This window comes from Natrix helvetica (genome assembly GCF_964273705.1).
Source record: "Natrix helvetica genome assembly, chromosome: 2".
Lineage (NCBI taxonomy): Eukaryota > Metazoa > Chordata > Lepidosauria > Squamata > Natricidae > Natrix > Natrix helvetica.
The window spans coordinates 273,092,945-273,116,561 of record NC_138552.1 but is presented as its reverse complement, the minus strand read 5'-3'; the positions used below and the strand labels follow the sequence as shown (position 1 = coordinate 273,116,561).

General features: G+C 42.5%; 1 protein-coding gene across 2 annotated transcripts in view; it reads right to left on the bottom strand.

The window, feature by feature from the left end:
* The window catches only part of MLXIPL (MLX interacting protein like), a 69,640-nt gene that overhangs the window by 7,559 nt on the left and 38,464 nt on the right, over positions 1-23,617 (bottom strand). Inside the window, exons 8-12 of one of the 2 annotated variants that reach the window (XM_081942401.1) lie at positions 14,535-14,716; positions 12,996-13,560; positions 2,845-2,918; positions 1,763-1,928; positions 1,389-1,489 (exon numbers count right to left, since the gene is read on the bottom strand). In XM_081942401.1, the coding sequence (XP_081798527.1) occupies positions 1,389-1,489; positions 1,763-1,928; positions 2,845-2,918; positions 12,996-13,560; positions 14,535-14,716 (1,088 nt within the window). The remainder of the gene's footprint in view (positions 1-1,388; positions 1,490-1,762; positions 1,929-2,844; positions 2,919-12,995; positions 13,561-14,534; positions 14,717-23,617) is intronic. The other variant, XM_081942402.1, reaches the window with a different exon arrangement.

The following is a 23,617-nucleotide window of genomic DNA, read 5'->3' as shown; positions in this document are numbered from 1 at the left end:
TGTGTGTTGACAGGGGGACAGAGGTCGACCCCGAGGCCACTCACTTGTGGGGTGCCACAGGGGTCGGTCCTCTCGCCTCTCCTGTTCAACACATATGTAAAGCCGCTGGGTGAGATCATCCGTGGTTTTGGGGTTGAGTATCACCTCTACGCTGATGATACTCAGCTGTATATTTCAACTCCAAACCACCCCAACGAGGCTGTCGAAGTAATGTCCCGGTGTTTGGAGGCCGTCGGGGTCTGGATGGAGGACAACAGACTTAAACTCAACCCCTCCAAGACTGAGTGGCTGTGGCTACCGGCACCTCGATTCAGCCAGCTGATTCCATCGCTGGCCATAGGGGGCGAGCAGTTGCCCCCTGTGGAACGGGCGCGCAATTTGGGCGTCCTCCTTGATGCCCGGCTGTCAATGGATGACCATGTGGCGGCCGTGGCAAGGGGGGCGTTCCACCAGGTTCGCCTGGTGCGCCAATTGCGCCCCCTACTGGACCGGGATGCCCTACGCACGGTCACTCATGCGCTGGTGACGTCCCGCCTGGATTACTGCAACGCTCTCTACATGGGGCTGCCCTTGGGACGCGCCCGGAGACTGCAGTTAGTTCAGAATGCAGCCGCGCGGGCTGTGATGGGGAGTACGAGGTACTCCCACGTAACACCTCTCCTGCGCGAGCTGCATTGGCTACCTGTGGTTTTCCGGGTGCGTTTCAAGGTGCTGATTACCATCTTTAAAGCGCTCCATGGCACGGGACCTAGTTACTTGCGGGATCGCATCCTCCCACATACATCCCTGCGGCCAATACGCTCACACAGGGAGGGACTTCTCCTGGTGCCATCCACTGGACAATGCCGGCGGGCGACACCGAGGAGTAGGGCCTTCTCTGTGATGGGCCCAACCCTCTGGAATGACCTCCCCCCCGACATTAGAACCACTTCTGACCTCCGCTCCTTCCGGCAAAAACTGAAGACCCACCTGTTCCGATTAGCAGGCCTGGCATAATTCAACTGTCCCTCCTGGCAAACGCACTATATCTGGTTATTTTAGGGGTTTTTTAATTCACTGTATTTGTTTTTAGGGGTTTGAACTTATTTTAATCTGCTTTGTACAGTTCTTTTAATGTCATTCTTACCTCCTCCATGTCAACTGTCAACTGTACATACTTAATTTTATTGTATCTGATATATTTTGTATGAACTGTACACCGCCCCGAGTCCCTTTCGGGAGAGGGGGCGGTCTAGAAGCATTAAATTAAATTAAATTAAATTAAATTAAAATCCAACCCCCCTCCCCTTCCTAATTGACTTTGCTTGTCAGAAGCTGGCTGGGAAGGTCTCAAATGGCAAACATGAGCCCAGGATGCTGCAATTCTTCCAAAAACAACATGATCTTACCTTGCTTGGTTCTGCTCTATTTTGGGTTGCATAGAGAGGGGATGAAACTAGCCCCTCAAGGAAGACAGGAGGTCCCTGTGTCATTCTTTGGTTATTGGCTGTTGGGGGGGGTGGAGGACAGAAGAAAACATGCAATTATTGATTGCTACTGAGCATTCACAGACTTCTATGGAACATATATTCAGGCAGAACACTGTCCAGAATAAATAGAACTACTGGTTGATTGTAGATCAGTGTTTCTCAACCTTAAGTCCTGTGGACTTCAACTCCCAGAATTCCCAGCTGGCTGAGGGATTCTGGGAGTTGAAGTCCACGGGACTTAAAGTCGCCAAGGTTGAGAAACACTGTTGTGGATGCTGGTTCTAATGACTCACCACAAATAGGAGTGGGGGAGAGGCGTTCTATCTTGGGGACAAGCAATGAACCTGTTGATGCTGTGGTTGGGATGGTCTGCGAAGCGCTGGAGATGGGGGACAGCTGAGGGCTGAGCTCTGTTATTCGGGGCAAGAAGCTGGCGGGTTCATCACCAAATGCGTTGTGCTTCAGAAAGGAAGGGAAAAAACAGTTAGCACCATACAAGGGAACATTAAGCGTAGAGGTGTCCGTGGAAACTTCTGCCACCAGATACTAAAAATTACTCCAGAAAGGAGAACAGATTTATGGTAGAGAAATCTATTAGCTATAGTCCTGATTTCTAAACAGCCAGGAATGGAATTTCCAGCGTCAGAAACAGTATACAGCAGAGGTCGGTTTCGGCCGTTTTGGCCCGGATCGGCGAACCGGTAGTGGTGGTGGCAGGAAGCTCTGCCCACCCACCTAGACGCTTCTGCAGATGTGCAGAAGCATCATGCATGTGCAATGTGCACACGAGCGAACCAGTAGTAAAAAAAATGGAACCCCCCCACTGGTATGTAGTATTGGGAATAGCAGTTTTTGGGACAAGCAGCGAGTTGCTATCTGCCTCCAGCTCTGTTGATGAACTTCCCAGAGGAAGATGATGTGTCCAGTCACCAGTGGAGAAAAGAACCTGGGACTTGATGTCTGTGAAGTGCTACCATTCTTCCGTTACAATTTCTCCTCTAATAAAAGCTAGTATGGCAATCTAGATGTGGGATGTACGTATATTGGTTCATTTCACCCATGGCTTTAGGGCAGTTTCCCCTCCAACTGTCTAACATGATATCCTCCGACATAGAAGAGAATAACAGACTTGGAAGGGACCTTGGAGGTCTTCTAGTCCAACCCCCTGCCTAGGCAGGAAACCCTACACCACTTCAGACACTTCAGATATCAACCAGGGTTTTTCACTTTCTCTTGAAATCCCAAGTTTTAGTGTACCAAACGGTCCAGGTGAGATACAACTCCATTCCTTCCAGTTTTAGAAGCACTTTATCTTAACCTTTTTCCAAACCCCAAAACACCTCCCCCCCAAATTCATTCTCTCACCAACACCTACCAGGGTCTCAGGTGCTGTGGCAGCCACGGTGTGGCTGGGAGCAGCCAGGTCCTCTAAACTAGGTTCTGCTTTTGCTGTAAAAAGAGGGAAAATTAAGGCAACCCATTTATAGACCACATTACACAAGCTGCATAAGCCTAAACCAAGGACAACAAAGTCCAATCCCTGCATTCATGTAAGATGTATTGGTGCAGCAGATAAACCATGCTGAATGAATGATTGGATTCACACAGCATCCTGACACCTGCACTCCTGAACCACAAATCACCCAATTTCATTTTAACCCAGGTTAATATGTTGTGTGAATCCAACCAAACAGTGCTTTCAAATTTAATCAGTGCTCAGGATGCTTTAACTCTAGTGCAGCTGAGCTATAGTTAAGGAGGGAGGGCTCTCTTCCAAATGGAATCTTGTCCCCATGAAAAGCATGTGTGCATGCAGCTTAGCTAGAGATGGGGGCCAGCCTTTTATTTCTCTGACGGTCTTTCTGGGTTACTGAAAGAAAGATGCTAATGTTTTCTTAGGTAACAAGGAAGGGGCATCCTGATGGATCCCCCGTGTTGTGGAGCACCTGTACATCAGGAAAGAAGCAAAGCTTGCTTTATCCCTCTGTCACATAGCTATTCCTTACAGCTTTTTCAGCAGACAGTAACATCTGTCTGACTTTGTCTGACTTTGTCACATTCATCTTCATTGTGCTGTGAAAACAGGTGTGTGCTACCCTGCTTCCCACTCACTTTTAAATGCCCCATTCTAATCTAGGGGATGCGACTGGTGCTTTTTGACAGTCCTGACAGTTAGAACAATTAATCAGTGGAACAACTGGCCTCCAGAAGTTGTGAGTGTTCCAACACTGGAGGTTTTTAAAAAGAGGTTGGAAACCATTTGTCTGAAATGGTATAAGGTTTCCTGCCTGAACAGGAGGGTTGGACTAGAAGATCTCCAAGGTCCCTTCCAACTCTGTCATTCTGTTAATCTGTTAATCTTCCACCACATGGAAAGGATCTTCCAAGGGTAAGCACAACTGTCTGCTTATTGCATGCACAATTATGTTTTTCCTTTTTTCTTTTCTATCACATACAATCAAGATCAAGTAAGGTTCTAATACCGCTCTATAAAGCCCTAGCAGGACCACACCTAGAGTACTGCATCCAGTTTTGGTCACCACACTATAAAAAAGATGTTGAGAGATTAGAAAAAGTGCAGAAAAGAGCAACCAAGATGATTAGGGGACTGGAGACTAAAACATATGAAGAACAGTTAAAGGAGCTGGGCATGGCTAGGCTAGTGAAGAGAAGGACCAGCAGAGAGATGATAGCAGTGTTCCAATATTTGAGGGGCTGCCACAGAGAGGAAGGGATCAAGCTATTTTCCAAAGCACCTAAAGACCAGACAAGGAATATGTCACGATGTTAAAAAGTTTGCTAGGCCTGAACTGCCTGAATTGACACTCAAGAGTTAAACTAAGAAAGCTTTATTGCGCAGGTCATAAAACAAAAAAAGGGTTCTTATCTGAAAGTGATTTATTGCGCACGCGTAACACATTCCAAAATTCCTCTCTTCTTTGTTCGGCAGCCAACTTTGGCAAACGTAGCTTTTCATTATCAAAATGTAACCAATTAGTTATTTTCTGTTTTATTTTATTATTAAAGTTTGTTTATTAATTAGAATACTTTTAAAGACTTATTTTTCTCAATATCTCAAAAGATATGCTGAAGGGAATCAGCCACGGTCCATCGGTCTCTAACAGGGTGTTTTTTCCCCTGACAACTTGGTAGCAGAGGATGGTTGACAACTTGGTAGCAGAGTTTTTGGCTTTTGATGATACCAGCTGAGATGACTACAATTTATGGCTGTATTTTCCCTTCATGCTATCTAAAGATAACCGACTAAGCCTAATTAGCAATGTCGGAGAAAAAGAAAAAAAAGAAAAAGAAAGATGGGGCGAGCACAGAAGGATCAGCTTCCTCTGACAAAGAGGCTCCCTCGGACACAGAGAAGCAAGATCAAAACGTGCTTCAGGAACAACAAATTCCTTCAGGTGCCGAGCCAAATATGGGAGAAGGAGCTACAGGACGCGACATCCACGAAACGAGGTCAGTGGTTCCTCCTTCTAAAATATCTCCAGGAGATTATGAATTTTTGGGGGCCAAGCCAAAACTTCCCACTCTGCCAGAGCCACTCCATTCCCAGACCCTCGCAGATTATCAAACGATTGATGAATGGCAACTGCCGGCAGAGTTAAAATCCTCCCACGCAGAAAGCAGATTTTATAACATCTCCCCAGATGGTGAGCAAGAAATGCAAAGCTATCTATATCAAATAGAACGTTTAGAAAAATATGTTAGGGAGGCGAGAGTGTGTTTTGAAGAGATAAGGCGAAGTAGAAGAAGCTCCCCCACTCCCAAAAAGTCTGAGGACGCCATCTTGTCTTCTTCAAAACAACAGCCTAAGACACACCTCACAGAGTTCACTGGTCAATTAGAACAAAGAGACATGTACACGTCACCGAGGTCACGTGGTCCCTTTGAGCCCATTGAACTTCAGCATACGTATAGAAAGGAGAGGCAGCCAAAAAGTGAAGCTGCACTGCCATCTGCTGGCGGAGAAAAATTATTACAGCAAAAGATTAAGCAATTGGACCAGATTTTCAGAGATATGTCTATGAGTCCTTTAGAAGCCAAAACTTTGTCTCCAAAGGTTAAGTCTTCAACACCTCCTGGCGGTGTGGAATTCTCCCTAGATGGAATAAGGCAAAGCCAGAGGCAAATTCGAGGAAGCCAATTTGATGTTGCCACGCAAAGGCCAATGATGCAACCCCAGCATCCCCTGGTTCAACAACCAGCTTTGCAACCAGAGCAACAAATTGTTCCTCAGCAGGTATTCACAGTCACCCCCTTGACTGGTGAGTCCAAATTAAAGGAGTCAGGAGAGAATTATAAAGCCTGGGTCAGTGAAATTGCGCTCTTGCTTCGAAGAGAAGGCACATATTCCATGGTTTTTGATCCTCCCCGTCAACCCTGGACACCTGCAATAAGAAACCTTGAAAACAGAGCTATCACGACTTTACTCATGTCAATGGAAATTGAGATCCAAGGTATCTTTCCACCTGATGCAACTGCCCAAGAAATATGGGCTATTTTGGAAGATTGCTACAGGCCCGTTTCAATTGAATCCTCATGTTTGCTCATGTCTGAGTTCCATGGTTCGAAGTTGAAACCTGGTGAACGAATTGGTGGACATTTGACCAAACTGAAAAGAATGAGAAGTGAATTGAGACAAAATGGCCATGTAATCGATGATATCCAAATGATTAGCATCATCATTAACTCATTGAATTATGAATGGAAAGATGCTGTTGCAAAGATTAACTACGTGCCTATTGCTCAACGCACAGTTAACCACGTTTGCAGACTTTTAGTGGAAGACGAAGCTATCAGGTTAGCTACCCCACATCTGCAACGGCCTCCAGCACCAAAGGCTCCAGCCAGACGTCCCTTCCGAGGAAGAGGCTACGCTCCAAGGATGCCAAAATGCTACACCTGCAACCGTGTGGGACATGACACCCGGGATTGTCCCCAACGAGTTCCAGCTCCCGCCACGTACCAGCCCAGAGGAACAGATTCCAGAGGCAGAGGTAGAGGCGGAAGACAAGGTCGTCGTGGTCCAAGGCGTGATCCACAAGCTCCGCTTGCAACACTGGCCATAACCAACGTTCCACAACCTGATCCAAAGTTCGACAGACGTCTTTTGTGGACTTTAGATAGTGGAGCAGCTGTGCACGTTACCCACAGAAGGGAACTTTTCACAGAGATGGGCGAACCAGAGCCCGAGTATCGAGAACTGTATTCCTTCACCAACCACACTTGCAAGGTTATGGGAAAAGGAACTGTTTACATTGAAGAGCTCGATACACACATCCCTGATGTTTATTACATACCTTCAGCAACCAGTAATTTGCTTAGTCAAAGTCACTTGTCTAGAGAGTTAAAGTTCCAGGTTCACCACCTCGAAAAAGCAAGTTACTTAGTTAAAGATGGTGATATTGTTGCTGAAACTATGCTGATTGGTGGTGTTTATTACTTAAAGCCAAAGCCTAAAGGGCAAGCACAGGCAAGTATGCAAACTCCAAAAAGGCACAACGCAAACCCAGAGAGAGTTGTCCCAGAGAGAGAAAGCGTTACTGTGCCAAAGGCTCCTAAAGCCAACAAACAAAGAAAACAGAAACAGATTGTTCAAGGCAAGCCTGAGGGTCCTCATGAAACTGTTAATGTTGAGAATTCACTAACTGGTAAACCTTTGCATTCCAGGTGTATTCACAAGTGGCACAGACGATTGGGACATGCCAGTTTCCGTGTTCTTAGAAAGATGCCGGAGTTCGCAAAAGGTTTGGATCTAAAGGGGTGTAAGGTGTTTTTGGATTGTGCCGTTTGCAAAAAGGCTAAATCCAAGGCGGCTCCAGTTCCAAAACACGCTACACGCCGGTCAACACGCATTTTTGATTTGGTACACACTGACATAGTGGGTCCTTTCCCACCAACACTTGGTGGCAGAAAGTATTTTTTAACAATTGTAGATAATCATTCTAGATATGGATTTGTATATCCTATGAGAGAGAAATCTGAGACCTTTCAGATCTTTAAAGACTTTGCAGCGTTTGTTTCTACACAATACCAAGTTCGCATCGCCAGAATCCAGAGTGACCGTGGTGCAGAATTCATGTCTCAGCGTTTCCAGGACTGGATGCGTAAGAATGGAATTCTTCATCAGACATCTGCTCCATATACACCGGCTCATAACGGAGTCGTAGAAAGAAGACAAGGGGTTCTACAAACCATGATGCGTTGTCTTCTAGAAGATGCCAATCTCAGTATCGCATACTGGGGTGAAGCAATCAAATATGCAAATTACATTGTCAACCGTACTTGGAGCAGTGTAATCAATCAAACTCCTTTCTACATGCTATATGGCTACAAGCCTAATCTCAAGAACCTCCATATTTTTGGTTCATATGCTATGGTGAACACTCCCTTAAGTCAAAGAAGAAAGGGAGGTGCAGTAGCAAAGAGACTGAGATTTATGGGTATTGATGATAATTCAAAATGGTACAAATTCATTGATACTAAACATGTGATTGTCATTTCACAATCTGCTAATTTTGAGGAAGACATTGACTGGTCCAGGATTCATTCCAATGATCCTGAAGTTTATTTTCCTAGAGATGGTGTTCCAGATGCCACGCAGCCTGATGATAATTCGCAGGCAGATATTCCTTCTACCAGTTCTTCACAACCTGATGTTCCGTCTTCTCAAGCCGCGGATGCTGATGCTAGCGACGAACGTGAGGACGAGGATGATGATGATGATGAAGAAGAAGACTGGTCTGTTGTTCCTAGACGCTCCAAGAGGGCCACAAAAGGAATCCCTCCACAACGTTATTCATGGCAACTGACAAAATCACCATTACCTTTGATTTGCAACGTTACTCTTCCTCCAGAGACATTCACACAAATCAAACAGCTTCCTGATTCAGAACAAGACAAATGGTATGATGCAATGCAGGATGAAATGGACAGTTTAAAGAAACTTAATGTATTCACACCTGCAAAACCTCCAGCAAACAAGAAAGTCATTGGCACCCGATGGGTCTACAGAATCAAGAAGAAACCAAATGGTGAGTCTTTATACAAAGCCAGACTTGTAGCTCAGGGTTTCGCTCAACGTTATCCTGAGGACTACACAAACACTTACTCACCAACAGTCAGAACTGAAAGTGTAAAAATTGCTTTAACCACTGCAACTATTCTTGGTTTAGAAGTTTTCCAATTTGATGTGGACACAGCTTATCTACATGCAGACCTAGATGAAGAGATCTACGTGAGAAGCCCTCCAGGATTCCGAAAGCAAGAAGGGGATACCTGGTTCCTGAACAAAAGTCTTTATGGTCTGAAACAGTCAGGTTTAATGTGGTATTTATGTCTTACTGACAAACTAAATTCAATGGGCTTTATTAAGTCCGAAACTGATGAATGCGTGTTCACAAAAAGATCTAACAATGCATATGAGATAATTCTTGTTTATGTTGATGATATTGTTTATATTGGTCCAAATAAGAAAATGAGTGAGATTTTTGCTAAAAGTTTGCAGAGATACTTCACACTAAAATCTTTAGGACACATTAGCACTTATTTAGGTGTTCAAATTGAAAAGACACAGAAGGGGTTTAGTCTTTCACAAGAGGAGAAAATTGACCACATTCTACATCATTGCAACATGAAAGATGCTAGCACAACAAAGACACCCATGCAAACAGATTTTCACAACTTAACACATGAACCAAGTCCTGAGTTCGAGGATCAAACACTCTATCGTTCAGTCATTGGTTCACTATTATACATTAGTAGTTGGACCAGACCTGACATCGCACTTAGTGTTAATCTTTTATCACGACACGTAGGTAAGGCAACACAATTTCATTGGTCATGCATTAAGAAGTTGTTGAAATACCTAAAACACACTAAACACATGAAGTTATTGCTAGAACCAACACACACTGATCAACCAAAGTTGATTTGTTTTGCCGACGCTGACTGGGCGAGCGACAAGAAGTCACGCAAAAGCACTTCTGGTTACATGATGTTCCTAAATGGTTGTCCTGTTTACTGGCAAGTGAGAAAACAGAGTTTTGTTTCATGTTCATCTACTGAAGCTGAATATGCTTGTGTTTCAGATGCTTGTAATTCTCTAACGTGGTTTGATGCTTTGATCACAGATATCTGGACACGTCCGATTCGACCAATCACCGTGATGGAAGATAATGTATCTGTTGTTTATATTTCTGAGTCACATTTTACAGGTTCTAGGTCCAGACACATTGACATTCGTTATCAAAACACAAAGCAATTAGTTAAGCAAGGTTTTGTTAAATTGCAATATGTTTCTACACATGATCAGATCGCAGACATGCTTAACAAACCACTCGCCGCAAATCAACACGAGTATCTGCGAAAGAAGATGTGCCTTAATTGATGATTTGATGATGTCAGCCCAGTCTAGCAAAAGAAGGGGTGTCACGATGTTAAAAAGTTTGCTAGGCCTGAACTGCCTGAATTGACACTCAAGAGTTAAACTAAGAAAGCTTTATTGCGCAGGTCATAAAACAAAAAAAGGGTTCTTATCTGAAAGTGATTTATTGCGCACGCGTAACACATTCCAAAATTCCTCTCTTCTTTGTTCGGCAGCCAACTTTGGCAAACGTAGCTTTTCATTATCAAAATGTAACCAATTAGTTATTTTCTGTTTTATTTTATTATTAAAGTTTGTTTATTAATTAGAATACTTTTAAAGACTTATTTTTCTCAATATCTCAAAAGATATGCTGAAGGGAATCAGCCACGGTCCATCGGTCTCTAACAGGGTGTTTTTTCCCCTGACAGAATAATGGATGGAAACTGACCAAGGAGAGATTCAGCCTGGAAATAAGGAGGAACTTTCTGACAGTGAGAACTATCAACAATCAACAATCAAACAATCAACAATCAACCAATGGAACAGAAGTTGCTTTCGGAAGTCATCACTCAAGACTTTTAAGAAGAGATTGGACTGCCATTTGTCAGAAATGGTATAGGGGGTTGGACTAGATGATCTATAAAGTCCCTTCCAACTCTGTTAATCTGTTAAGCACACAGTGAGCTGAATTTTAAAAGAATGCTTTTTAACTTTGGTTCGACTAATCAATTGTTCAAGCGCTAGGTGGCAGAAAGAGTTAGGGTTTTGTTTTTTTCTGTTTGGTTTTTTTTAATTTGTTCGGTCAAAGATGCAGCTGTCAAAAGCTGGAGATGGAGAACAGAACAAGGTTTGGCTATGGAGAGCCGTGTGACAGCCGTAAAGTTCCCCATACCCTCCGTGAAGAGAGGGAGGGAGGAGCCAAGGCTGCCTGGGTATAATGGAAGGTGGAAATGACTTTGGGAAACAGGAGGAAGAGCAGCAGATTAGGCAATGGACAAATAAGAGGCAGATGAGTCTGCAGAAGGAATGTGGGCATGGCAAAGTTCTCAGAAAGGATCCTCCCTAGTTTCTTCTGCAGAGGTAGGGGAGAGGGGGGAGAGAGGAGTACTTTCACACCTGCAAGATTCAGTTAATGTAACAAATAGAGCTTGTGCTCCTGGATGAGCTATTTATCTGCGCTAACTGGCAAGCCTGACATCTGGGAGGAGCTGCCATTGGAAACAGAATTCTCTGCTACCAGGCTACAGAAGTATAAGAGCTAAGTCCTTTCCATTATATTTTCAATTACATGCGAAGATGGGCTAGTCAATTTCAGGACTTTGCACTCCTTTGGCTGACACAAAATATAATCTATAAAACATGCAGAGGAGTCATCTACAATTTAAATGGATTCTCCTATAAATTCATTGGCTGAGGTGGTAACCAGTAAACTAACCAGTCAAATCGATTTATTACTTGTAAAAATAGTTCAGAACCAGGAAAAGATTGCAATCTTCTACATGTCTACTCAGAAGTAATGTTATTAATGACACACTTTTCTTTGAGTTTTTGGAACTTAGTTATCGGTTGCTTTAATTCATTTATATGTACTGTTTTATATTTATTGCACTTTTTTGCAAACCACTATGTCAGTACTGATTTGACAGTATGCAAATAGAATAAAAAATGAAGGTTCAATATGCTATTCAGAACTAATCTTAATAATACATTTATCCTTGTATTCCTAACACTTTGATTAGTTATTGGTTGCTTTAATTCATTTTTAACTTCTGCATGTTTTTGTTAACTCTTTTGTAAATTACTATAGGTCTGCACTGTTTTGACAGTATGCAATAGAAATGTAAGTTCAATAGGATTTAGTCTTTGAAAAGAAGCAATTTAGGTCTGTGCATGCTTTGACCATGATTTGGAAGAAATGATTTGGATGCTTTCAAATAAGCCCAGTGTCCCTTTATTATTCATTAAAAGAGATGCTTTGCTCAAATGTAGTACAAAACAGTATTTCCAAATCATTTTAAACTATACACAGTACCTTCCAAATGCATTGCTTCTACGGTCTCCAAAATTCTCAATAGGACTTTGGCTACTAATAGTCCAAAACCCAGAAGGTTTCTGTTTGAATTGTTGACTTATTTGTAGAACTAAGTGAATCAAACATGTCTTGGCAACCTCCTAAACATATAAAGGGGACAGGACTGTGGCCAGCTAAAGAAACAGTGCATGGATTGGTACATGAGAAATGTCATTTTTGGTAACTAATCAGTTTGCATGCCAACCATTTTTTTAAAAAAAACAAGCAAAATGCATGCAATATAGATCTTAGAAGAGGATATCTACCCTTTCTTTTCCAGCACAATTAATGCAACATCTTTTCTCAAAACGTATTTACCACCTGTGCTTTTATACATAGTAATAACAATAATGGAATAGATTCAGGATCATGCTTAGATTAACTGATATCTACTTGATATTAAATGTTGCATGGTTCATTGTCAAATCTCCCTTAAAGGTAAAGGTAAAGGTTTCCTTCGCACATATGTGCTAGTCATTCCCAACTCTAGGGGGCATTTCAAATCCAAAGAGCCAGCACTGTCCGAAGACGTCTCTGTGGTCATGTGGCCAGCATGACTAAACGTCAAAGGCGCCTTCCCACCAAGGGTGGCTCCTATTTTTCTACTTACATTTTTACATGCTTTCTAACTGCTAGGTTGGCAGAAGCTGGGACAAGTAACAGGAGCTCACTCCGTTACGCGGCGCTAGGAATTCGAACCGCTGAACTGCCAACCTTTCTGATCAACAAGCTCAGCGTCTTAGCCACTGAGCCACCACGTCCTTCTAATGGAATAGATTCAGGTTCATGCTTAATTAATGGAATCTAATGGAATATATTCAGGTTCATGCTTAGATTCAGTGATATCTACTTGATATTCAATGTCACCTGATTCATGTCAAATCTCCTTTAAATATGTCTAAATCTGGATTTCATCCAATGCTTTAAACTAATCTGAACATGCTATTAAGTAAAATGAAAATAAGATCTTTTTGAATGCAAGTTATTCTTTAATTAGATTTTGCAGTCTTAATCCCAATGCATTTCCAGCCTGGCAAATCCCCTCAGGAAATATTTTGCCTCGTATTCCTACCTGTGCTCAGCAGCTCTGTCAGACATTGGTCAGATATTTTTGCAGCAAGTGGTGGGACAGGAAGTCTTGGGGATCTCTTGTTCTTGACCGTTGCCCCCTTGTTCTTGGGCCTGTCACTTCCAGATGGGGGCTGTCCTCTGGCGATGCCAGAAATTGGCAGACTAGGGAGCAGGTGTGATGCATTGAAGGGAGAATGGTATCCAGATGGCAAGTCTAAATTGTAACCTGGTATATTTGGGGAGAAACAGGCTGTGGAAAGGGATGGGGAATTAGGACACGAAAAGAGAGGGGCAGATGGGTAGTGGAACTTGGAGCAAGGGGCTGACAGTGGTGGGCATACTGGCTGTTGGCCGAGCAAAGGGGCTCTGGGTAGGGAGGCAGGACAGTAAGATCCATAGTGGTCAAGGCTGAGCCATTTGTTGGGGAGTGTGTAGGGAAGCATGGGCTTCTGCTTGCGATCAGGACCAAAATTGTTGGGGGAGTTTGAGGGGGAAGGAACAGGAGGGAGCTCGGGGCTGAGGAAGGCACCAGGTGAACCAAGCTGAGCTGGGCAGCCATCTGCAGACTGAAAAAGAAAAGAGAGGAGAAAGAGGCTGCAGCAGCAACACACAAAAAAGTTAATTAACATACCCTCCCATCTCATTGTTGAAGTGGGCAGCCAACCAGAGAAAGGGAAAAGTGGCAGAAAGTCAAAAAGAGGAAGGCTCCAAATTCTATTTGACCTATAGAAACCCAAACTGCTCTCTCCGAAATGCTTTGGCCTTTGCAAGTTTATTTAGCACTCAGAACAATTCTCCTGATTTGGATCGTTGTAAAATCAGCCAAATGAAGTAAAATAGAATAACCGCGGGCAATTTTTGAGCTAAACCCTGCAGTACTGTGGATCTGAATCTTACAAATGGGAAATAATAGTGGGGTGGTTAATTCATATTTAGATCACCAAAATGTTGCCACTTTATATACTCTGTTGTAGTCCATCCCATTACTAGGGATGTGATAGGCAAGAATTGATCCTCGATCTTCAACTTATTTTCCCTGCCCAAATAACACTTTGCACATGAATCTGTTTATTATTCCACATTCAATTTATACTGAGAATTCCTGCAAATGGGCAAATGTCTTCCTCTTAAAGTCTGGATACAGCAGGAAACTGTATGCTGAACCCAGACTGAGTTGGAAAGGGAAGAAAAATACAAAAGGAGAGAACAGGCCCCCAAACTATCATGTTTCCCCGAAAATAAGACAGGGTCTTATTTTCTTTTGTCCACCGAAATAAGCACTTGGCCTTATTTTCGGAGAGGTCTTATTATTTTTGAGGTGCAGGAGGCAGCGAGCATGGTGACCTCATGGCTGCTGCTGTGTTGCAATATTTTTGAGGAGGGCTTATTTTCAGGGGAGGGATTATTTTAGCGCATGCGCTCAAAAGCCCGATTGGGCTTATTATCCGGGGCGGTCTTAGGTCTTATTTTCGGGGAAACAGGGTAACTCAAAACCTAGGATGGAGGATTGGAGAAAGAGATAGCCATCAACCTTGCACACCTGAAGACGAGGGCTGCTCAAGATAGGCGAACTGGCAGAGCCTGTGGGAAGTAAGGCATTGGACGGGCTGGGAAGAAGATTGCCACTATCAAAAAGGGTGTCTGGCATGGGCGCAAAGCAAGGCTGATCTGTGTAGCTCAGAGAGGTTTGTGAAGGCACTGGCCGAGGGCTGGAAAAGAAATCTAGAAAACAAAAGAGAGACCTAGTCGGTTAGACAGTTGGATACGCTACAAAAACATTCCAAATTTTGACAGGAGGCATACATGATATAGATTCAAGCTGCTTACATGCTCCGTGCTTTACTTTATTTCTGTGGAATCAAGAGTTATGGAATTATGAACATCTCCAAACATTAGGAATTGCAGTATTCATGTAGACCTCAGGCTATTTCCGCCCCATCTCTATAAAAAGGCAGTCCAATTTGAATAGTGTTGAGAATACAATATTAGTTCCTTTCAAACATGTATTCAGCTAAAAAAACAAAAATCTTCCCAGAATGATTGAGGAACTCTTTCAACTGGGTAACAAACACATCATGCGAACAGAAAAATGAATTAATTCAGCAAGCAGGCTAGGGGTGTGGTGTGGGAAAGCAGTGATGATATAAATTATAAAGACACAAAGAGAGTTTTTCCCCTGAATGCCATCACTCTGCTAAGCAGCTAATTCTCACAACACTGTCAAATTATCTACTAAGACTGTATTACTATTATTCTTCTCTTCCTTCCTAGTACCTATCTCTTTCCACTTATGACTATAACCATGTTGCTTTTATCTTTAAAATTTATATTGTTTTATTTGTTTCCTAGTATAATTTAATACAATACCATACAATACAATAGCAGAGTTGGAAGGGACCTTGGAGGTCTTCTAGTCCAACCCTCTGCCTAGGCAGGAAACCCTATACTGTTTCAGACAAATGGCTATCCAACATCTTCTTAAAGACTTCCAGTATTGGGGCATTCACAACTTCTGGAGGCAAGCTGTTCCACTGATTAATTGTTTTAACTGTCAGGAAATTTCTCCTCAGTTCTAAGTTGCTTCTCTCCTTGATCAGTTTCCACTCATTGCTTCTTGTTCTACCCTCAGGTGCCTTGGAGAATAGTTTGACTCCCTCTTCTTTGTGGCAACCCCTGAGATATTGGAACACTGCTATCATGTCTCCCCTAGTCCTTCTTTTCATTAAACTAGACATACCCAGTTCCTGCAACCCTTCTTCATATGTTTTAGTCTCCAGTCCCCTAATGATCATTTGATTGCTTATTAGTAACCTATCACTATCACTAGGTGTTGTATCTTATGATTCTTGATGAATGAATTCTATTTTATTTTTCTTTTATGTACACCGAGAGCATATACACCAAAAACAAATTCCTTGTGTGTCCAATCACACTTAGTCAATAAAGAATTATATTCTATAATGTGATATCCAATTTGGACCTGGATTATACTGTAGCTAAACAGAAGTGCCTTACCTGGGAGACACCTTCAGTTTATAAGTTTACCTTCCTTAACCAGGGCTCTAGGTATTGTCCGAACTCAAAGTTGGGTGGTGAGCTCAGCTAAGTTTAACTGCTGACCTTCACGAGAAGATCCAAGAGCAACTATAACAAAAAAGACCCGATCCAGTTGAAGCATCTCTGCTGCTCCTGAAGTTTTTTTCTTACTTATGGGAATATGTAAGATGAGATAAGAGTACCAGAAGGTTATCCCAATTGGATTACTACACTAACTTTATTTTATAAAAAGGAGATGTCTGGGATTCAGGCCCTGTAAAGATAGGTAAAATATTGCTGTGACCAGGGAGGACAAGCTTACTAGGTTTCTTGCTCGTGGATGGTACTCATGGATATTTGTATTCAGAATTAGGACCAGTCTTTAGTTAATTTATTGTTCAAAGTTATGTGAATGCAGAAAACTCTGTGTGTGTACGAGAGAGAGACAGACAGGCAGACAGACAGAGACAGACAGACAGAGAGACAGACAGAGACAAAGATACAGAGATACACACACACACACACACACAGAGAGACAGACAGAGATACAGAGACAGAGATACAGAGACAGAGAGATACAGAGACAGAGATACAGAGACAGAGAGAGACAGAGACAGAGATACAAAGAGAGAGAGATACTGGAGGTGGCTAATGGACTGAGGGATTCTACCTCACCCCATTTACACCTTGCTCCCTTCCTTAGCTCTCTTTCAATTTTAATGTTAATATTTATTATTTTAATATCTTACTGTTTTATTCTATTGTTTTTACTCTATTGCAAGCCACTTAGAATCACCTCTAGGTGAGATGAGTGGAACAGACATTTAATCAATACATAGATAAATCAGCCCAGTTAACACATGCTGTGTGTCCACACAGCCACTGATCTTAAGAGACATTGCATCCCCTTCCTGATGCTGATGGTGCTGCCTTGGAGAAGCCACTGCGCTGTTCTCACCTGGCCAGAGATGGTTGGAAGGCAGATGGCTGGGTTTTGTAGCAGCAGAAGCAGCAAAACAGCAGCACACCAGGGAGAGTGGCTGCAATTGTGAAACAAGCATTTTTACCACATAGAGAAGCAATCATGTGTCAGATCCCACCCATGGGCCACAAAAGTATTAGCCGACACCTTCCAGGCCCTGACCACAAAAGGGTAATGGATGCTGGGGGATGAAATTGCCATATTTGCAATCTCTCTACGCAAAGAAGATTATGGTCCGGTGCAGGGGTGTCCAACCTTGGCACTTTAAGATGAATGGACTTCAGCTCCCGGGATTCCCCAGTCAGCTGCAAGTCTTAAAGTTGCCAAGGTTGGACGACCCTGGTCTAGTGAATTTCTGGTGAGTTAGCTTTGGAGAACTGAGGGGGAAAGCCTTCCGCTAAAAAGTGTGCTAAGAATCAGAGCTTCCTTTTAGAAAAGATTCTTGTGGTCTTTTAGGTTTATTTCAGTAATAAGCAACGTGAGTGCATATCTGTGTTAAATAGCAATAACCCACAGTATCGATGAAGTGAGGCATCCAATATTTTGTAGTCTGGGGCCATACTTGGTCATGGCTGAGTGAAGCACCATACTGGAGCAGTGGCTGGAGCTAGGGCAGTGATGGCGAACCTATGGCACACAGAGCCATTTGTCAGGGCACGCGAGGCGCTGCCCTGTCAGCTGGCCAGCACGCATGCGCGCACTGGCCAACTGAGTTCACCCTTTTTTAAAGCCATTTTTCGCCCTCCCCAGGCTCCAGAGGCTTTATAGGAGCCTGGGGAGGGCGAAAACAGCCTCCGGAGGCATCAGGGAAGCCTCCGGACAGTCCCTGAAGTCTTCGGAACGCTTAAAAAGACCCTCCGAGCAAACAGGAAGTCACTTCTGGTTTGCTTGGAGGTTCGTTTTAAGCGTTCCGAAGGCTTCAGGGAAGCCTCTGGACGGTCCCTGAAGCCTTCGGAGCGCTCAAAACGACCCTCCGAGCAAACCAGAAGTGATTTCCGGTTTGCTCAGAGGATCGTTTTGAGCGCTCTGAAGGCTTCAGGGACTGTCTGGAGGCTTCCCTGACACCTCCGGAGGGCGTCCGGGGGGGGGCGAGGGAGGCTGTTTTCGCCCTCCCCAGGCTCCTATAAAGCCTCTGGAGTCTAGGGAGGGCGAATAGAGCATGTAAAAATGGGGGGGGGGTCGCGCCTGTAGTGCACGCATGTGCACTGGGGTCGCGCATTGCATTATGGGTGCGGCACACCCACACACGACCCCCCTGTGCTCCCCCCACTTATGGCACGCGAGCCAAAAAAGATTCGCCATCACTGAGCTAGGGCAACACATGGATGAGGCCAGCAGAAAGGCTAAAATCATTTCATTTAAACTTACAGCTAATTCAAGCTGATGCTTATGAAACACAGCTGATACTCCCTGTATTTAATAATTTTCCCCTTCTGACATAAGGAAAATCATGTAGCAGATCTGTGGGGCTTGCCCCAATGATTGCTTGGGTCCACATACGATTTTGGAGCCTCAAAATGTAAAACTCCCACAATTGTGGAAGAAAACATGGCAAGTGTAGGCCTCCCACAAATCCACAAACACTGTTTGGTCAGGAGGAGAAGGAACCAAACAATCTTTGCTGTAAAGAAGGTCAAACACAATTTTGTTCTACACATGGTGTACAATGACAATAAAGGCTGCAGTACACACCTCCCTGGAGGTATCAAACAGGTCTGCGCCTGCTTTCTTGCGCCTGCTTTGCGTGCAGCCTGTGGCTAACCACATCCCATGGTCTTCCCGAAGCTGAGCCCTGTGACCCAGCTGTGGCTTCACTCTCCCTTCCTGTCCCTGCAGCACAACTCTCGTTTCTGGAGGGTCAGACGGCCCAAACCGCTGCCTTGGCACTTTCGGAGTTGCGTGAAGCGGGCATAGTCATTCCGAGCCTCTTTTCTTCCTCAATCCAAAGTGGAAATTTTGAAAACCACAACCCCACATCAAGCACTCTGAAGATTTTTCCACTCGATGTGTGTGGGGGTTGTTCTTTTTCCGATGCTGATTCCCAATTTTAAATTGACCGACTTCACTCGTTTTTGTGACCCAGAACCTTCATTTTTAGTAATATTGGCATGGGTGAAAAGCAGAGGGATTGTGCACAAGGGGAAGAGGAGTGTGCGCGCACACGCGCACACACCACACCCAGGCAAGGGAAGATTAGACTGTCTGAGGTTGCATCAACCACTTAGCAAATTTATTGGGAGCTGCATCTACAATACTGGCTCAGTTTACACGGCGGCTAAACTAGTTTGAGGTGCTATAAGGCATGGAAGCCCAGGCATCATGTTACAGTATAAGATAATGTGGTTTGTTTGGGCATAACATGTCACATGAATGTAACAGTTGTGTTTTGCTGAAGTGGGTTTAAAGTCTGCTTTTAAATTAACTTCACTAATAGAATTACAAAAACAGAAACACTACCCAAGCAAGTAAGAAACAGGTTTATGTGACAAAATCCATTTCTCCACAATGTAGCAACTGCTGGAGGTAGACCATCCTTTTCATAAGCCTACGTGACACGAAAGAACTAAACGGCTATAAATGTGTCAAAACGTTTCAGCTAAGGCAACTGACCACACTCATCTTGCCAGTTTCTTCAAGTGAGGCCAACAGTTGTTTTCTAAAGTTGGCTGCTACTAGTAATATACAAGTTAGAACTTTGTGACAAAGCCTAACATTAAGACAATTAATATAAAAAGAGTGTTTTGGTGGCAAAAAAAATGTTTCACTGAGGCATGCTAGATCATTAGGCTTTAATGTATTGTATTGAAAAGATCTGAAAAACCTAAGGTATTTTTTTTTTTTGAGAAAACAGCCTTTCTGTTTCCACTGAAGAATTCACAGTATATTTATCACAATACATAGGAGGCCCTGTGGATTTTACTTTGCCAGCTGTTGCTGACAATAGGAGGCAGTGCATATCTACATTTCAAGGCCATTGAGCCAAGTGTTGCCCAAAGGCAGGCGGCCAGCATAATGTCACTTTGTTGGTTCCCAACAAAGTGGTACCTATTTATATACTTGCATTTGCATGCTTTTGAACTGCTAGGTTGGGGCAAGGACGGGAGCTCACCCCATTGCGTGGCACTTAGGTCTCAAACCTAGACTGCTGGCTTTCCAGCTGACAAGCCCAGTGTCATAACTGCTGAGCCACTGTGCTGCCCTATTGTAATGCTATAATGCAAGTAAATAAATCTCTCCAATAAGATTTATTGGTATCTTTCATTTTAATCCATACGGTATATAGCTAATCCTTCAAGAGCAACCTATGTAAAGTTGGATTAGTAAGATTTACATCTTGTGTCCATAGACTTTTACTTTCCTTTAACTCTTTAGAAAAGTTATAGAATCCAGAACTGATGCAGGCAGTTCATCCAACTGGCCTGATTACATAATGTGCAAAATCAATGGCTGGATTCCCCCAACATGCTGAACACAGATTACCTGATGGCATTTACTTTTGACTAATGTACAAACCTTTCAATGTGTTCATCTTTTCAGATGTGGTGCCATTTTGTGTGGCCTCCTGAATGGAAGACCTACTTTCAAAAGGTCACTCTCCATGGTCAGCCAATTGCTTTATTAGTGCCTCCTTCAAGAGACACAAGAGAGGTTTTCAGATAGATGAAAATAATTGTATTCTGACTTTTCCAACACTGGTTTTGTTGCTATTGTACTATAGATGCAATAGTCATATTATTGTGATCGCTCTTAAATCTCTCTAATTTTGCCCAATGGTTTTAGGTGTGGATTAAGCCTATTTCTATTGTGCTGGTTTTATTTTATTTTTTTCTAGTGCAACCTACCTTGAACAGCTCTCTGATTGGAGGAATAGAAATTCATTCTTTTGATGGCTGGGTCTTAAAATATAATCAATGATAGTTCTTCTGCAAGTAATAGAGGATTGGAGGTGAGGGAGAATAATATTCAACACACATCTTATTCTTCACTGGAACTAGAACTTGTTTGGGTTCCCAATAAATGCAAACAATGATTGTTGGGTCACCAACTGCTGCTATTGTAATTTTATTTATTTGTATCATAGCTCATTATTGTCTTCTCTATGGTATTTGCAGGGAAGTGCTAAAGGAAACTCCAAGGAAAACCAAACTGCATGCAAAAATATGCATTGGCCTATTTGTATGTACATGTACAATTGCCTTACAGAAGCAGATCATTACAGAAATTTCCAATAGCAGATTGTGCTCAGGAATGAAATTTCCCCATCAAAAAGATGCCTGATAGGATTAGCCATCTTCTGCAGCAATGCAACAAAAACACTTGTGGCACTTTACATATTGACAAGACTGCAGTCAACACATCTGATCTTTGAACAGTTATGCATTTATACATTTCTAGTCCTTAAGAATATAAGGACTCTTTTGCTTCTGTCAAAAAATAGATCACTCAGGAAGCACTCCCTCTGTATCAAGAAGTACCCCCCACCCACAAATTTCATCAACTCTGCATTTTTGATTTTCCCACACCCATAATTTATGCAATATGGTAAATGCCCATCCTGATTTTTGACCCCACCAAAATTAATTCCCTCTCTGACAACAGAATACACCCTTACACACACACACACACGCACGCACACACACACACACACACACACACACACCCTGTCCAGCTACTTCCTTCTTTCCCCAATCTTTCAAAGCATCCTCCCCCACAATGTTTCCTAACATGTGCCCTTCCCCACTGGCACTTACACAAAAATATACTGTAGCTCCTTTTCACATGTAAACACAATACAAGCCCTGTTTCAGCTCCCTCCTCTACCAAATTTGCAAACACATACAGACACAAACACCCTAATCTCAAGAAATCAGTGAATAGATTTTCCCTTTCCCAGGACTGCAACTTCTTTTACAATTGATCATTAGCATATGGAATATTTGTTATTGCTGAAAATGCCCTTTTCCAAAAGAAACACTTATATTATTTGTGTCTACAATAGCCCTGAGAGGTACACTACATAAAGGCATATGTGCCTTATTCCTCATCAAATCCACAGCAGGTTTTCCCCCCTTTATTCCCCTAAATACTTGTTTGACCTCTACCATACTACACAGTGTAATCCTGTTTGTTCAAAAGCCCAGTTATATTCAAAAGATTTTATTCTTATATAAAAATTGCAGCCTATTTCAGAATAAACCTATCCGGGATTGCAGTTGTGCAATTGCATTCACACATATGCATTATTTATGCCTATTTCATTCTTTATAAATATCCTTTGCTAGAAGTAAATAGCCTCCCTATCTTTCTCCCTGCAAGACTACAAGCTGTCAATATTCTTGGTATGATTTTAAACAAATAACAAGCAACGTTGATGAGTTAGGAATATCTATTTCGCTTTAAATCCTGCCCCCTGTTCAAAAAGTACAGTTTTCAACTTTGGCAGCATATCGTTTCCTCTCTCCCCGCATCTTTGGAGACTAAAATGAATAATATTAATAATTATCATTATTATTATTGCAGGTACTACTATTATGATAGTTTAAGCAAGAGTTTGATCAACAGGTTGAACCGTAAAGAAACTAAGTGAACCAAATCAGAAAACAAATCCACCCTTGTGCATGTGCAGAGAGTTATTAGGTCTTTAATTGAACTGCTTAATCGTGTTATAAAAATGCAGCCATTAACTCTGTAAATTACATCATTGTAGCTTTTCTTGGTATATAACTGTCACTTGCAAGCATTAACTGAGAAGGCCAAATATAAACATATCCTGGCCCTCTCTGTACTAATTATAGACTGTTCATCTCCCTGCGAAATATAGGTTCTCCAGGGTAAGTTTTTTCTCTCACTCATGCTATTTTTAAATTTTAAAAAAGCAGGCTAGGGAGATTATTGACACTTCTGAACATTGGTGTTGGAGTATACCATGGACAGAAAAAAATCATTGAACAAATCGACCCTGAGTTCCCACTTGGGCACAAATGATTTGGCTCAAATTATCCTACTTTGGACACTGTATGCCAAGAGCAGTGTGATCTAGAAAATGTTCTAATATTGAGAAAGATGGAAGGAAAGTGAAGAGAACAACACACAGCAAGGTAGATGGACTCAGTTATAGTGGCAATGATGCAATGTTGGAAGACCTGAAACACCAGGTTAGGGACAGATCTATCTACCTAGTCATGAAGAGTTGACAATGACTTGACGGCACATAATCAATCATGTTACTTTGCACAATGCTGGTTAGTTCACACAGTCTTAAATGTTTGCATCGATATATTAAACTCCGTAAGTGTACATCAAGTAAAGGAAAAACAGCAATGCAATTCCCATTCACTGGCTTTACTCATTTATTTTTATAATTTAGATCCTACTTTTCTAGGACACTCCAGATCATGTATCGTGTAAACCATAACATATCTTATTTGGCAGGCATAACATGTCATACACAAATAACACATGAAGCTTGCCAAAATAACTAACTACTGAATAACAAACGACTGTACTTAGCAAACCATGAACTATAGTATATGTTGTGTAAAGTCAATTGTTATTTACTCAATAAACAATGGTTAAAAATACATCATTTAACATGCCCAAATTCA